This window comes from Eurypyga helias, unplaced genomic scaffold, assembly GCF_000690775.1.
Source record: "Eurypyga helias isolate BGI_N326 unplaced genomic scaffold, ASM69077v1 scaffold3083, whole genome shotgun sequence".
Classification (NCBI taxonomy): Eukaryota; Metazoa; Chordata; class Aves; order Eurypygiformes; family Eurypygidae; genus Eurypyga; species Eurypyga helias.
This window is the reverse complement of record NW_010239039.1, coordinates 42,185-58,604: the sequence shown is the minus strand read 5'-3', so window position 1 is coordinate 58,604 and position 16,420 is coordinate 42,185. Positions and strand designations below refer to the sequence as shown.

The following is a 16,420-nucleotide window of genomic DNA, read 5'->3' as shown; positions in this document are numbered from 1 at the left end:
GTTCAGTAAGTACCCCACAACTACTTTTTCACTCCCTCTTGGAGATGATGGTTAACTGTTAGTAGGATTGCATCCCCATTTTTTTTAAAGCATTAAAGGTGTCACATTCTTCTTTTCTCTATTATTCTCTTCATGTAGATGTAACAGAAACATTTAGCCTTTCACTGCTGTTGCATTTTCTCCTTTGGCATCTCTCTTCCCCCAATCAAATGCCAGAAGCCCAGAGGGCTATGGCTGAAGAAACGTACAGTCTCAGAGCAGATTTTGATTTAGTCTATAGCTGGAGTAGCCTCTTTCTCCTGCTAATTGATGTCTGAGTTGGAAAACCCCTGTTTCTCACAGTTGTGTAGTGAGTGTCAAAAAAGTAGGTGTTAGGTTGAAAGGTGGTTTGATCTCACCTGACACATTCATTTCAAGGGGTAGTTTGAGAGGAGATACTTTTTTTCAAGAAGGGAACAGACCAAGCACTTCGCCAAAACAATTGTAGAGGTGAGGAAAATACTAATTGGTGCTTTTACAAATTTATTTTGGGCCCACAGATGATCATCGGTTTTGCTTGAGATTTTGCGAGTCGTCGCAGTGAAACCAAATGTCTGCAGGTTTCAAGCTCACAGCACGTGCAGCCATGCAGCTAAGCGTAGTGGCATTTGCTTCAGCCAGGACTGAAGGTAGCAGGCTGGAAGTGGCATCTGATGAAGACCTTTTCTTCTGGTCATGTGCTTTTGTGCTAATAGGGTACCAAACAGATACTCACATAACAGAAGGATGGCTTGTTCAGAAGCCTTTTCTGCACAATGGATATTACCATTACTGGTGTTGGGGGTCAAAACAGCTTCTTCTGAAACCACAGTTGAAAACTGGGCTTGCAGCAAAACTTCATTGGAGGACAAAGCTAGACATATCGTCAGCATCCACTGTCCGCAGTAAGGGCAAAGCCAAAGGCTGTGCCTAGATGTGTCGTGCCATCTTCAAGATGGGGTTTGCCTGGACATGAATTACATCAGCCTTTGGGATTTCTGGCTCCAGGAGTGGTTCCAGTCTTAGCTAACTATCTGATGTGTTACTATGGATTTTAATTTGGTAGTAATCGTACCTCCATTGATTTCTATCAAAAACATGATCATAAAGCTGTAACAGTTGAAACAGTTGTAATTCAAGAGAGTGATCAGGGCGCCTGTTGTGTGGGTCTGCCAGGCTGTGCAGTGACTAGAAGGAAGCCATCCCTGCCTGAGCTAGCACAACTGTGGGAGGGATCTATTTTTCCCAGCTGCAGCATCAGGCTTAACCTAGTCATCTAAATTCTTTCTGTGATTAGAGAGAGACGTGATTCATCCCACCTACCTTGGAAAATGGTGACTCGTTCTCTCAAAGGGCCTGTGTCTCACCACTGACTACGTAGAAAACCTGGACAGTGAGCTGAGATCAAATACCTGCTTCCTATGCAGTTTAGGTGAGATAAAACCCTTTCCTTAAGTGGTAAGAGCTCGTACCTACATTCTTAAGCAATCCTGGGTAATTGCTAGGGCTGGCAATTAAATAAAAAAGCTCAGACTGGACTTCCCCATGTCTTTTATTGGAGCGTGGCATACATGAGAGGTCTTAAAAGGCATATCCTATTAAGGCAAATGTACTTGAATGAGATGGTACCATGAACAAATACAGGCCTTCAGTTAACCTGTAGTAGATTTAAAAATAATTCACTTTTCCTGTGTGCTTATTGCTAGCTGTTCAAAGAAGCCTACCTCGCATAATAGTTTCAGCCAATGGAGAAAGAGCTCTATATCCTCTTCTTTTGAACTTCTGTGTTTTGACACAGGATGTTTCTCCTGACAGTGGTAGTTACAACTCTTTCAAACAGCAAAATTTTGAAAGTTTAACTATAGAAGAGCAAGCATAGTAGCCAATGCTGCCTTATACTCAACATATCATATACATTCCTTTCTCTTATTAGCACCAAGCCTTTCAGTAATGTGTTAACGTATGTTTCTTACAGCTATTCTACCCACTTACCAAATGCTGACCTGAACTCAGTCCTTTTCAGCATAAGCGTATTTCTTTGTGCTTCTGCTCTGACTGGCTATGACTAGTCTGGTTGAGGTTCAGATCACACTCTTCTGCTATTTTCAGTGAACTTTAATCTGAGAGCTAGTAATTGGAAGTTAGACTTATAGTTAACCTGAGAATTGTTGGTTGTGGTATGTGCTGTATCAAAAGATTGATTATTTATGCTGATTATTTTGTTAATTTTTCAGATGTGGACTTAAGTGATGTTATGATATGCAAAATCCCTCCACACATGAGGAAAAGAGCCCTCTGTAAGTATGATCAGTGTAAGTGAATTAAAAATGTATCATTAGGCGAGGAATTAATATTGCAATTTAATAGTTGAGAACTCAGAGCGCCCTGGAAAATTATTATGCTCAGTAATATTTAAATAGAAACAGTTTCAGAAGTAAGAAAACACCCTATTTCAGCTTCTCAAGGACTCACACTTTCTAAGGATGTCAGCAACTTCAGAGATTTTAACTGAAAAGCAACTGTACTCTTAACTTCACTGCTGTCTGACCTGTACCTGTGTGAATGTGTTAGTTATTCTCTAATAATGTGTTTGTAGGATTTGGGGGAAGGGACTATGGCATCCTGTCTAAATCTCTGCAAGCATGTTTTTAGGTATTCTGTTTCATTGGGCCATTAAGTTTAATGGACTTAAAAAACCATTAGATGTCACATTACGTAAAGAACAAACCAAAGAAAACTTACTGCTGAAAGAAGTGGGAAAAAATAGGAGAATGAAAAGACTCAGAAACTGGCAAAGAATCTTGTTGGAAGTTTTATTTGACTAAATCTTAGGACATTTCCGTACTATTTAAGAAGGACTGGTGGTACACTAGCCACTTAACCACTTAAACATTAAAACAGAAAAAAAGAAGTGGTGGGGAAAAAAAAAATCACAACTTTTTTACTCTAAGCAATCAAACTTTGGAACAAGAAGATTGGCCAGAGAGGTTATGGAGTCTTCATTCTTGTCCAAAACCAACTGGACGCAGTCCTGAGCAACATGCTTTAGCTGACCCTGCTTTTAAGCAGGATGTTTGGATTAGTTGAACTCCAGAGGTCCCTTCTAACCTCAACTATTCTGTGATTCCATATGAATTAGAAAACTGCCTGCTTTAAGTTTTGGCTGTCATAAATTATATCTATAAGCAAAGTGTTGTTTTGTATGTTGTCACTGAGTCTCAGAGTTTTTGGGGATGGGACATTCAGAGCTCTCAATTTCTGCTTCTACTCAAGAATTTACTTTTCTCCTATTTGGAATTGGCTTATGACATTATATTGTATAAACCTGAGTTCAGTCACTGAGGCAAATAATTAGTTCTGAGGGGCAGTAGAGTGGTCCTTCTGGTGGCCCAAAGTCCTTCCTCCCTAGAACGTGCTCCCCATTTAAAGTCTCATTCCTAAGCTCATGTAGATGGCCAGGGTTGTGTTCAATTCAGTTGGTTTAGGTGCTTAAGTTACATCTGAATTTTAGATGTCCAGTGAACCAGTGCTGGTTAAGTGCATGAGGTCTCTATGGAGAGAGGGAGGTTCTTTTGAAATCCTCCAGAGGGAGATGCTGACTAGTTAAATTTAGAGATTTAAGTTAGGCAGGTTGAATGCTCCTTTGGAGGCCTTCAGACAGTTTCAAAATGCCTATTTAAAATACAAGTAAAGCTAGATATTTTATTTAATTACAATGCATCTTGCCCATTGTTAGGTCGATCAACCTCAGAGGAAGTGGTCGCTGTATGTCACCTTTCAGGTTTATCAGATTTTGCTCCTAATCTCACTTCTTAAACGAATGGAGTTTGTCATAATATTATGAAACGAATACAAAAATTCCTTAACTGCACTGCTAATGTGGCTGACAGAAGGAACATTCAAGTTTTATTAGCCCAACCAAACCCACCACATTTAAGAACGTAAACAAATTTTCTATAGGCAGTGTGTTTCTTTCCCAGCATAACATTTCACTTTATAGGCATCGTGAGGGGAAAAACAACTGTCATGGATGTCTGTAGACCAAAAAAGCATGGGGTGAAGGAAAAGCACAGACACTGCCATGTGCCACATTAGCAGGCATCCCCTTTTGCTTTTTCTTTCCATCACCATCCCAGAATTTCAGCCTTGCTCTGGCCCAGTAGGTTTTATTTATAGTATTCAGTATCCCTTTCTCATGACAGTAGAGCCTGGAATGACACAGTTTGCTTACACTAACTACATCTCCTGCCCTTTTGTTCTGCATTCTGCTGACCCTCTGTCCCTTTGTCCTTATCCCTCGTCCTACCTCTGCAGACAGAGTGCCCATCTGACAAATTTACTTGGGCTCCCCAGGGATTATGAAAACCAGGAAAGTTCATTAAGGATGGTTTCATAACTCAGACAAAGAAGAATAGCATCTGGTCTGTTAACGAGTCTCTCTCAACACCCATTCTCTGAGAGACAAGCTTTTCTTGCATGTGGTGCTGTCTTCAACAATTGGCAGTAAAACACTACAGACACACGGTTCGTGCAAATCGAGTTACTATGCGCTGGACCTGCCTCGAGCGTTTTCATTTGAATGACCTGAGGCAATTTTATGGCAGTGGGTCTGCTGCTGTTAAAAAAAACCAGTAGCTGATAGTGGTCTAAAATTCTGATGTCTTGTTTTTGCTCTCTTTATTGCTTAGTGTGGTGATGTTAGAGGAATAGCAATTGGAGACAACCCGCTGCACTCTGCTGCTCTGTAAGGCAAACATCAGTAAAGCCAAGCTGCAAGAAAAGAAGGGTTCTTCATGACAAAATGACAGCAAGGGAACACAGTCCCCGCCATGGTGCAAAATCCCGCACCGTGCAACGGGCTTCCACCATTGATGTCACCTCTGACATGCTAGGCCTTTCTCTAGCAGGTATGTACCTTCGTCTCAGCTGTTGCTCCTTTCAGAATCTGCTTTGTACTGACGCTGGCTTTCTTTCCATTGCTAGAAGATTTAAATGTGTCTGGTTATTTGGAGGCAATGAGATAAAGGAATTATTCTAAAAAATTTAAAAAATCTCAAATTTAGCATTTTTAAAATAGATAAAACTAAAATTGGAGAGCGAAGAAAAAACCCCTAGATTTTGTGCAACTAAGCTTATCAGTCAAAAATAAGCTACAGGGGGATAAAGCAACAAAAGAATGTCAAGGTCTAGAAAGAGTCTTGGCAACCTCCTTGTTTGACATTGTATAAAATTTTTAAGAGAGTTCAGGGAGCTGAGAATTATCTCCCTTATCTTTTATGGTGAGTAAATTAGGATTGTAACCCCCCAGGGGCTTTCTTTGATTAGTGAGAGAGACAGGTACGTTCAAACTTCTCCCTATTCGCTGATCACAGAGGAGATGTCTCTGATTTAATAATTCGGAGTTAATAGTGGCTCAGGCACTAAGTGGCTTTAATCCTGTTGTTTTCTACTGAGATGGGGCACTTCATATTCCCACATCCCACATAATCTTGCATAGTTTTACATATTTTAACATGTTTTATAAAATGAGATCATCTCAGTTTTTTTCACATTGTTTTTAGATACCAAAGATTAGCTACTAAATATTTTAATACCAGTCATGGCTCATTGAACTAATTTTTTTTTTTTTCATATAAAATCTAATTTATTTCTTTCTTTGACTGCAACTCAGGAAGGAATTCACATGGCAGCAGTGTTTGGCTAATTTTGTGTTACTTTTTCTGATTTACAGGAAACATTCAGGATCCAGATGAACCAATTTTAGAGTTCAGTTTAGGTAGGCTTAGTGATTTTTGTGCTAATTTTGATGATACCTGCTATTGAGTATGTGTGTCGTTTTTTAATTGTTGATTTTGAAGTCTCTGTCATATAGTAAGAATTGAAACTTTGCATTGATTTTTATGGAGATTTAGTATGGTTTTCTTGCTGCCTTTACAGCATCTTTCAATAAGCACCCAGCAGTTTAATTCTGTGATGGTTTAAAGGTCTGTAATTGAAACATCTGTCCTGTAAAATTTGTACTCTGTGAATGTTATTTATAAATGTGTATGTTGTTTATGTGAAGATACAGTGAAACTCTCTTTGATCTCAGTATATCGGCAGTTCAGGTCTTCAAGCAAACTGAAGATTTGCTGGAAACACCATTTTAGGACAGAATATTTTCTAAGAGTTACCAACTTACACATACCTTCTTTTCCTGTGGTTTTTGCTGTCAAGTGATAATGTGAGATACAGAAGTGACCTAATTTCTGAGATGGTTAAATTTGGACAAGAAGCTTGTGACCTCACTTGAAGAATAAGTGAAAAATATATTCTTCATGAAATCTCAGTCCACATTTTCCACTGTAGCATTGTTTTCTTACCTTAAGAGTGGACTAAATGTTTGGAAGGTTATGCTCTTAACATTATACTTGAAATGAAAAATGAGAACGTTTTCTCAGATGCATGTAACTGTGTTATGAATAAAGAACTTAACTCCTTAGAGTTGAATGAGGTACTTCAGATATTTTCAGGTAAATGAAAAATATCTGGAACTGCAAAGCTGTTTGGTGCACATTTGAACATTGTGCTTGCCCAGGTGAATTTCAGAATTGACTTTCTGCATCCAGCTGAAGCAGAGTCAGACCAGTACCAGTAGTTACCTGTATCTAGCTAGACCGAATTTGGCTCTGAAGTTTAATGTAATTGTCTAGAGTCACTGAAATTTTTGATTGTCGTTTCCTGCTCACCATAGTCCCTTCCTGGCAGTTAAACTCACAATAACATTTTAGAGGAAATCAATTACTGTCCCATTACAATTACAAGCTAGTTCTCCTCATAGTAGCGCTGCTGAATCAATGTTCAGGCACTTCTATTGGTTCTCTGTGGCAAAATGTCGCAGGCTGATGGGCTTAATGGAGCGTGACTTCAAATCAAATGCAGCCATGCTCATGAGATTCCCCAAGGAAAACCTATGCATGTGCACTGTGCTAATGAGCTGTGCCAGGCGGGTGGGTAGGCAGGTGTTAGAAGACAAGAAGTATAAATTACAGCTCTACAGCTTGGAGCCAGACTGATCTGATTGCATGTTTACTGTTTGCATGCACAGAGGTGAGTGATGTCTGCCTTTATAGTGTGGCAGTAGAATGAATATTAGGCCCTTCATGGCTTTATTGCTCAGGGTATATAATACGCTTTTCTAAAAACGTAGAATGTTACAGCAATATGAAAAAGATCCTGACTCTAAATGTATTTATCTATTGCATACCTAAAGCTTGCAGTGAGCTGCTAACTCCATCGCTAGATCGAAAACCAAATAGTTTTGTAGCAGTGAGTGTAACTACACCTCCTCAGGCGTTCTGGACGAAGCATGCACAGACAGAAATTATTGAGGTAAGTGGTGAGGTATTCCTGGATTAGATTTAAAATTGAAGCTGATACTAGAAGCATTTCTTCCTAAAAAATATCACCTTGTATTAATTTTTGCCTTTTTTTGTTTGTGATTACAGGGTACAAGTAATCCTATCTTTCTAAGCAGCATTGCTTTTTTCCAAGACTCTCTTATCAATCAAATGACACAAATCAAACTCTCCGTGTACGACGTCAAAGATCGATCTCAGGGAACAGTAAGTTTTCTTTCTTCTGTTGCCTCCCCAGTCAGCGTGGATCAAGGAAATGAGAGGCAAGGAGATAAAACTAGTGACTTTTTGTGGAAGAAAGCAAAGTGGTAGGAGCATTGATCCTAGACAAAGCAGGATGGGTAGGGGGAGGAGGGACAAATGCTGTGAGATGAACTTGGCAGAGTGGGGAGCATTGCCAGTTTTCTCAAATAAGGCTAGTCTGCAGCAAGTTTGGGAACCACTGATTTAAATTAAGAGGTCATGTCGCTTGTTCTTTTATGTTTTGGACCTCTTTACTGAACTAGGTAATGGATGTGATCCAACACCCCTGAGGCCTCTAACCTGTGCCAAAATGTTGGGCCTGTTGGGCTCATAATGAAATAGTCCTTTTGAACAGAGCTGCTAAATTCCGGAAATCAGCCTGCCCTGACACCTTAGTGATTTTGTTCAGGGCTCAGATTGGTTCCCTTACTGAAAGAAGTTCTAAGTACCAGCCCTCCCATGGAACTATTTGGATCTGTGGAAAACTCAGGCCGTTTATTCTCACACTGTTGCCCAGAAAAGTGTTTCAGACCCCACTTGCCTGCATTTCCATGGCTTCCTCAGGGTCAGCAGGGCTGTCCCTCTCTGTACAGTGCCTTGTAGAGAGGCTCTCGGGAACAAGGAGTACCTCAGGAGAGGGTAAATTCTCCAGGAGGAGCCAAGTTTGGGTCAAGGAAAGACTGTGATGTGTTGACCTAGTCAGTCTGAGCCCCATTCAGTCATTGCTTTCAGTGTTCCTGTATTGTGGGGCCTAAGCTTGTATATATTGAGGCGCCCCCACTCAGACCCTAGAGAAAAAAGATGCTTATTTTCCTCTGGTAGAAAACGGATTTTTGATAAATTACACAATTTATTAAATTTTAAAGGGGTTTAGTTAGTTATGTGTGGGCATATGTAATTACATTTTTGTTCTCAGATTTGTGTGCATAATAATTGTATTTTGGGCTTTAGTGCTGTGGACAAATCTTTGTTCATTGTAAAGGTAAATAATTACAGTTCTGGTACTGATCTTCTTTCAGATGTATTTGTTGGGTTCTGGGACGTTCAATGTAAAAGAACTTCTTCAGGAGAAGAATCACAGGTTGCACTTAACACTAAGGTTTGTAATAGTCTCCTCCGTTTAGGAATTAATTCTCAATTCTTGACAGCATGCTTAAGATTTGATGAAAACTGTGAAATGTGATGAAAACCCGTAGTTCGGTTCGTTGTTTTTTTCAGTTTCAGGCCCTTATTAAGGAAAAAACTATTCTGTGTTGCACGATAATTAAAATATGTAGAATAAGGCCCTTTCAACATGGTGAATAATGTTAGACATTGGTTCTTGATCTGCAGGCCAAGAAAGTGTTGTTAAGACCAATTTCATTTTTGTGCATTTGATCCTATCAATTCGGCGTATGTGTCTGTGGAGAGTGGCATAATTGAGTATTTTTAACTGTGCTGATGTATAAAGAGCCTGTGATGGGGAGAATGAAACCCATTGAAACAGAGCTGAAATCTTAGCTGTTTGGAGTACCTTGGCTTAGATAAATTTAGGCTCTATTTACCATTTTAACACCTGTTTCTACATTATGTATTTGTTGCCAAATAGTGTATTTTTCAATATAATTCACCAGGAATAGGAGGAGTCACATCCCAGCAACATTGATTGAAGTAATTTTCTTGTTTAATTCATACTGGAAACTTTTGTGGAAGGAATGTGACTTAGGAGGGCATGAAAAAAGAGGGTGTGAGTCTAATATCAATCCTTAAGGTAGTAGTTCTAACCATAGGAATCAAACCACACTCTTGAAAGCCAGTGTGGGACAAAGTTAGGTAGAGGGCTTGGCAAGAATGAAGAAAGTGAAGTGAGGTTATGTAAAGAGAGCTCTGATGTGTAAATGCACTTTGTAGTAGTATGTGTTGAAAGTAGGACAGGCATCCCTGTCAGAGAAGGCAGGGGAGAGTCAGTTGAGGCAGGAAAGCATAATCGGAGAGACTGAAGAAGATGCTGTTGGTAGTATCGGCATAATCAGCACTAGAAACAGTGACTGTGATAGACTTGCAGAAATGCCTTAGCCCAGATGCAACTGACAAAATGTAGGCAAAGCTTATCATGCTAGGAGAAGAGATGGGTGAGGTTTTTCGGCTTTTCCACAATGGGTTGTAAAGAAAAAATTGGCATGATTTAACAAGGGGGAGTGGATGAGGGATATGAGTCAGAAGAGTCACCAAAAGTATGACATGGACGGTGGGTAAAATAGTCTAAATTCATAGATGTGAAGATGAGGGTATTTTGAGGGAGATGAAAAAAAAGGAGGAATGTGGTGGCAGGAGTTTTGTGGTTGTGTGTTAGACATGGATATTCTGTCAGGTTTATTCTTTCATGACTAAGTTGAAAATGGACTTTATTAAATCTTTTGTGTTTTGATGTCAAGTGTATTCTGGTTATCAAACTGTGAATGCATGCCTGTCTTCTCATTGTCGTGTTACCCCTCGGATGTGTAGGCTGGATGCTGAGCAATGTCTGTAAACATGCTGCGTGATTTGGCTATTTCAGCCTTTTCTTGTAGTCGTCTTGCATGCTTATTTCTTTTGCCTCCCCAGTATTGTCTGTAGAGAGACCCCTTTTTTGTCTTGATTGTCCCAGCATATTTTTACATGTAAACAACAATCTTAAGATAGATTCTAAATGGTACTTTAAAATAATAACATAAAGTCTCTGCCAAAATTAACTGTGTGTCATGGGTCAGGCAGAATAAATGACAGCCATGGTAGATCTGGGTAAAGGTGTGTTTTTAAAAACCAGCAAGGTGAGAGCTTTTACCCCACTTGGTTCTCCCTCTGAGTCACTCGCTCACTCCCCCCTCAGTCATGTGTTCATATGGTCTCAGCTTCCCTTCCCAGCAAGGAGATGGCTGCTGGTCTGGGAAGGTGGATCAGAAAGCTGTGTCAGTTAGTGCTGTGCAGCCCCTCAGCTGTTGGTAGCCAGGTCTCTGGGGATCTCTGGGATTGGTTTCCATGCAGGAACAGGATCCTCCAGGATCTTCCACCATCTCAGGGATCTTTCCTTCATTGATAATGTTCATCATCATCTTCCCTAGACCACTTCTTTTCAGGATCCTCCTTTTTAGCATCAGCTTTTCTTTCTGGAATGTCAAGCTCCAGTTTTCCCAATCTAAATAGTCTGTCTGCAGAAGCACAAGATGTGATGTGCATCTGTGGCGACCTTGACTGGTTTATCTATTAAGTGGAAGATTTGGGATGTGCTACTTCTGTTTAGTGCAAGTTAATAGTAAAATCTGAACTCTTCCTGGTTTTACAGAAGGGTGGAAGAACATGCATGGCTTTAGGCTGCCTTCTATTAGGAGGTCTATACAGTATCTCCGCAGAATGAGGGGAGCGTTTTCCTGTTGGAATAACGCATTGTAAAAATAGGTAAAATGAGTTTGGAAAGCTTCCTATTTAAAATGTTCGTTAAGTTTGAAGTTTAATAGCCTTTTATAAGTGTTCCCTTGTTGATAAACAGGTCCACCTCCAAAAAAATCTCAACGCAGAGTGTTTGTTGCAGGTCGGCTGAAAGTGACCGCGTAGGTAACATTACAGTTATTGGATGGCAGATGGAGGAAAAAACTGACCAAAGGCCTCCAGTGACAAGGTCACCTGACACAATTAATGGAAGGGTGAGTATGAGCATTGTTCAGCTTCAGAAAGATGCAGATTGATGGGTAGTATTGAAATAAGTTGACATCTGCTGTCAAGTTTCCTGTCCATCTTGATAGTAATGCTTTACAATTTCAAAATACCAAATATTTGTCTGAGAGCAGATATTTATAGTGTTTTCTCAGCCTAGACATATGTTTAATTCTGTAAACCTTGTATTCTGAATATCCTGGTGATAGTTGCACATATATATCTGTGTATCACAGTCACAACGTGGCTTGGTATGACTTAATATCCAGCCAGACCTGTAGCTGCCACGTACTGGTGCAGTACCTTTAAAGACTCTGCAGCTGTGCTAACATGAAGTCGTTGAAGGGCTGGATGAAAATGTTTACAGCATTTTGAACTGTGCAGTAGAATTAAATATGAATGCTTAGATTGGAGGGTTTAAGTGGATTTATTATTTCAGCCTGCAATATTTTTTGTCCACAGTAAACATATTTGAAATATTTATTTTAGCCATGCGTTGTGTTGAATATTCCTATCAAGTCTGTGTAATAGGGTCATCACTGCATATTGCCCTGGCACAGAGGTTTTATTCTTTACTGTTTGTATTTTTGGTTTCTGTTTAGACTGTGTTGCCAGTTGATGAAAGTTTGACAGAATCTTTAGGAATCAGATCCAAATATGCTTCGTTACGGAAAGATGCACTACTGAAATCTGGTAAGCTGCTGTGGGCTGTAACAAGGAAGCATAAGGTATGAGTAAAAGCTAATCTCTTGCTGTCTTCCTGTGGCCCCAGAGCATTTAAGCAGATGTTTGGTTTGAATACGAACAAGCTGCTGATTGAGCAGCCCCTTGAGGGTCCTACAAGAATAAATTATTTTATCATCTGCACTATTTTGTATAGTAAAAACAGCACAAGCAAACTTGGGTCCATTAAGTTGACTGTAGGATAAAATTTAACATGCAATTTGCTAGTCTATTCCTAAGCAATTATTGTGGGGTGAGGAGAGGGACAGAGGAAAATAGTTGCTTAAAAAAAAGTCTTGAAGAAAGATTCCAGCAAATGATTGCATGAGAGGAAAATGCACAGTATGTAAAAAAAATAAGCCAAAAACCAACAGGTATTTCAAAATTTTGGAGGCTTTTCCTGCAAACACTGGAAGAATGGTAATTGCAGAATGACCATGCAAAAGCTAGACTGATGTTTGGTTAAACCAAATCTTTATGACAGTGTGTTACTATTGCACCTTAGTGGATCGAGGACATTTACTTTAAAAAAGAAGAGCTTTTGTACACTTTTAACTGAAATCCTATGCTCAAATAACATGATTTTAATTCCTTAGTGTTTGGTGGTGCCATTTGTCGAATGTATCGCTTCCCAACCACTGATGGAAACCACCTGAGAATCTTGGAGCAGATGGCTGAGAGCATCCTGTCGCTACACATCCCTAGGCAATTTGTGAAGCTTCTTCTAGAAGAAGATGCAGCAAGGTGAGTTTGGACAGGTGAGGTGTGCATGTGTAGTAATACCACAGTGATACGGCTTTTAGTGAGTTACCAAGGAATATATCTCTGTTAATACAGAAGCACTGCAGAAAAAACAGTAAAAGCAGCAGCTTGCTGACTGTAGAGTTACAGTGAATAAGATTTCATGCCAGAGTGTAGAGTTTGGGCTTGAGTGTATGGTGACATGAGCTTACAGAGGTTATGATGAGAGAGAATTGTTGGCTGAGTGAACACTTAGGATCCTACTGGGATCCTACTTAGGATATCTAATCTGAAAGCAGGTAGGTTTATATTAGAGATGAGGAAGAAATTCTTCCCGGGGAGGGTGGTGAGGCACTGGCACAGGTTGCCCAGAGAAGCTGTGGATGCCCCATCCCTGGAATTGTTCAAGACCAGGCTGGACGAGGCTTTGAGCAACCTGGTCTAGTGGAAGGTGTCCCTGCCCATGGCAGGGGGGATGGAACTAGATGGTCATTTAGGTCCCTTCCAACCCAAACCATTCTGTGATTCTATGATCCTACTGCAGTTATCTGGAATTAAGGGTATCTGTTCCTCTCACAAAAGTGTTGGTAAGGCCAGAGAATGTGTTATTCCATAGTCATGTGACTGTGTTAGGACCAACACATTAGAGTACATTATCTTTTTATATAAATGACCGTTTATATGCTTCAATACATTTTATCTTTTAAACATAGTTTAAGATAAAGAGAAGAATGAAGTTGAATTAAAAATAAAATGTATTTCATTGTTTCATAGATGGAGGAAGTCTGGATAGATGAGACAGCATAGATGAAAGAGTAGTAACTCCAGCTGCTGAGAATTTTGAGAAAGGAACAGAGACAACACAGAAACGAGCTAAGGGAAATGACTAATTAGAGTAGCAGACAGAGAAGAAAAATCCCGATCATTCTGAAAAAGTCAGTTGACTTCTGTGCTGTGAAAGCAAAGCACAGACAGGTGACAGGAGCACTGTCTCCACTCTGAGTTAAGAGATGGCTTTGAGAGTCAGAAAAGTAGTTTTGAATGGAAAACAGACAGAATAAAAGCAAGTAAAATGAGACACCATAGGACAGTGATGACTTTTTCTCATTTTAGAAGGTGGGAGGAAGAAAAAAATCTGTTAAGCATTTTGTAGGTTTATTCTGAATTTGCTTTTTTCTTGAAGCAACACTCTATTCCAGGCAACATACTCATTTATGACTTTTACTACCCTACATTTGTAGGCTGCGGTTTGCAAACATGGTCTGTGTATTCTTTATAAAAGCCAAGATTGGGATGGGAAAGAATTTTATCTGTATCTTTGAGTATTGGGTTTTTATTCTGGCTGTGTTTGAATCCAATCCTGGAGATGTAACTAAGCCTGACCTTAATTAAATCTATCTAGTGCTCTCATTATCCTATATTAATGTATTTCAATTCCTTTGCGATACTGTGAAAGAAAATCATGTGTTAATCTATATGAGCAGGCAGAAGTAGTCCACGGTGCTTTAATGTATTCCCATATTTTGCAGAAATAATAAATTCTCCCAGGAAGATGGCAGTGACTTTTTGTAATGTATGGAAAAATCTAATGTATGACATGACTGAGCTTCTGAAGTTCACATTAATATAATTTTTTTTTTTTTGCTGCTGCTGCTGAGTTCTTTTTTAGTGACGTGCACTTGGTAAGAGTGCTCAGATCTTAGATTCTAGCGAGTGATTCCTTTATCTTGTCTATCTGTCCTGCTACCACCTTGATGGAGGGGGTTTGGGATATGCCATTACACATTTAGACATGGGTTGTTCATTGTTTATTTTCCGTATTTGGTTCTCTACAGTGTTCCTCACAGTATGTTCAAAAGAACCTATTCGTTATGAGGTACAGCTGCAGTAATGTAAAGACCTGGCAAGCTTACCCATAAGATGCCATCTGTGATGGATGTAGCTTAAGGACTTGAAGATCCTAAAAGGCGAATTTAGGATGGGTGGGGAAAAAAGGTGCAGCTTTCTGTAAGCATATAGACAGCGAAGGTTCTTAAGGCATTAGCCATGAAATGTGACTGTTCAGAGGCTCTTACTAAAATGACACAGAGATAATGGATACATATTGTACACAGTTACAGGTTAATAACAGCCCAGGTGATGGCTGATATGACTTTGTATGCTCTGAATTGGAGCGGAGTCTCGTTCTCTGGAGATATTCAAATCCCACCTGGTTGCGTTCCTGTCCAACCTGCTCTACATATGAACATGCTTTGGCAGGGTTGTTGGACCAGATGATCTTGGAAGGTCCCTTCCAACCCCTACCATTCTGTAATTCTGTGAATTGCATGGCTGCAAGACAAAAAAGACTTTTGCGTGTAATTAGCGAGAAAGCCTCCCTTCTCTGTTCTGCTGAGATGACCCTCAGTGACATACACAATCACACTTTGTGGTAGGATGTCTCAGATTGGTCCAAGCACTCTCTTTTCCACCCTGTGTGCTGCAGCCCAGAGGAATGCTGGACAGCTACAGAAGCACAGCTGCCTCTGTTTTAACATCCAGGTGACTTTTCAAATGCCCTTGGATAATCACAACTGCTGTCTCTTATGTAAAGCCCTTAAGGGTCAGAGCTCTTTGAAAGGAAACATCTAACTGGGGGAATATTTTGACTACCTAGTTATCTGTGGCATGCTCATCCCCTGCTGTCGAAGCCCCATGGGACAAAGAAATAAACTTGACATGTTAAGCTGTGAATTTATTGCAGGAAGACCTGGGCTCAGATGCAAGGCTAGTTTTGAGCAAGGAGCTTGACAAGGTAGTCATAATAGCATCTTCTGCCGAAGCAGTTTACAAGACGAAACTGAAAGTGTCTTTTTCCAAGTCAATGATACATGTAGTAGAATCACAGACTCACGGAATCGTTTGGGTTGGAAGGGGCCTTAAAGACCATCCAGTTCCAACCCCCCTGCCATGGGCAGGGACACCTTCCACTAGACCAGGTTGCTCAAAGCCTCATCCAGCCTGGCCTTGAACACTTCCAGGGATGGGGCATCCACAGCTTCTCTGGACAACCTGTTCTATAGTTTACAGTGTGGTGTATTGACAAATCTTTATCTTGAAAACTTGCTTCCTTTTAGTAATATCCTAAATACTAAGGAGTGGAAATTCTTCTGTGAAATACTGTCTTAAATTATATAAAGACAATTGATTAAATATATGGATTAGGGATACTGAGAGACATGCAAAAAGAACTGCTGGATCCTTTTGACAGATGATTGTTCTGCTTTTTCTGGGGTAATGTGCTATTGAATTATCTCTGGTGTTGACTTGTTTACTTTTTCCCTTCTTCCTTTATTCCAAATTGTAGCTTAATACAAGCATGAGGTGAAATACTCTGAAGGCTTTGTCAGCAGTCCTGCTGGAGAACACTGTGAGAGAAGGGATTGCCACGTGTGTCTGAAAACCCAGCAGTCAGGGTGCAATGGGAAAGCCAAGGGTTTTCCTGTTCATATCAAGGGGTATCCAGTTGTCCTTTTTTCCACCTACAGTGAAATTTGAGTGCCCTAAAATCCAGAATCTTGCTTGAAGGTTTTGTTGTCTCATCTTTTGTCTCTCCAAACCCTTACTAATGCTTACTCTACTTAGGACTT

General features: G+C 40.0%; 1 protein-coding gene across 1 annotated transcript in view; it reads left to right on the top strand.

Annotated features, from left to right (window-relative positions):
• Window positions 1–2,254: 2,254 nt before the first annotated feature.
• The window catches only part of INPP4A (inositol polyphosphate-4-phosphatase, type I, 107kDa), a 51,316-nt gene continuing 37,150 nt past the window's right edge, over window positions 2,255–16,420 (top strand). The window contains exons 1-9 of the mRNA XM_010148002.1: window positions 2,255–2,315; window positions 4,707–4,925; window positions 5,750–5,794; window positions 7,271–7,389; window positions 7,506–7,622; window positions 8,678–8,757; window positions 11,206–11,317; window positions 11,930–12,020; window positions 12,647–12,794. Of these exons, the coding sequence (XP_010146304.1) occupies window positions 4,820–4,925; window positions 5,750–5,794; window positions 7,271–7,389; window positions 7,506–7,622; window positions 8,678–8,757; window positions 11,206–11,317; window positions 11,930–12,020; window positions 12,647–12,794 (818 nt within the window). The 5' untranslated portion in view covers window positions 2,255–2,315; window positions 4,707–4,819. The remainder of the gene's footprint in view (window positions 2,316–4,706; window positions 4,926–5,749; window positions 5,795–7,270; window positions 7,390–7,505; window positions 7,623–8,677; window positions 8,758–11,205; window positions 11,318–11,929; window positions 12,021–12,646; window positions 12,795–16,420) is intronic.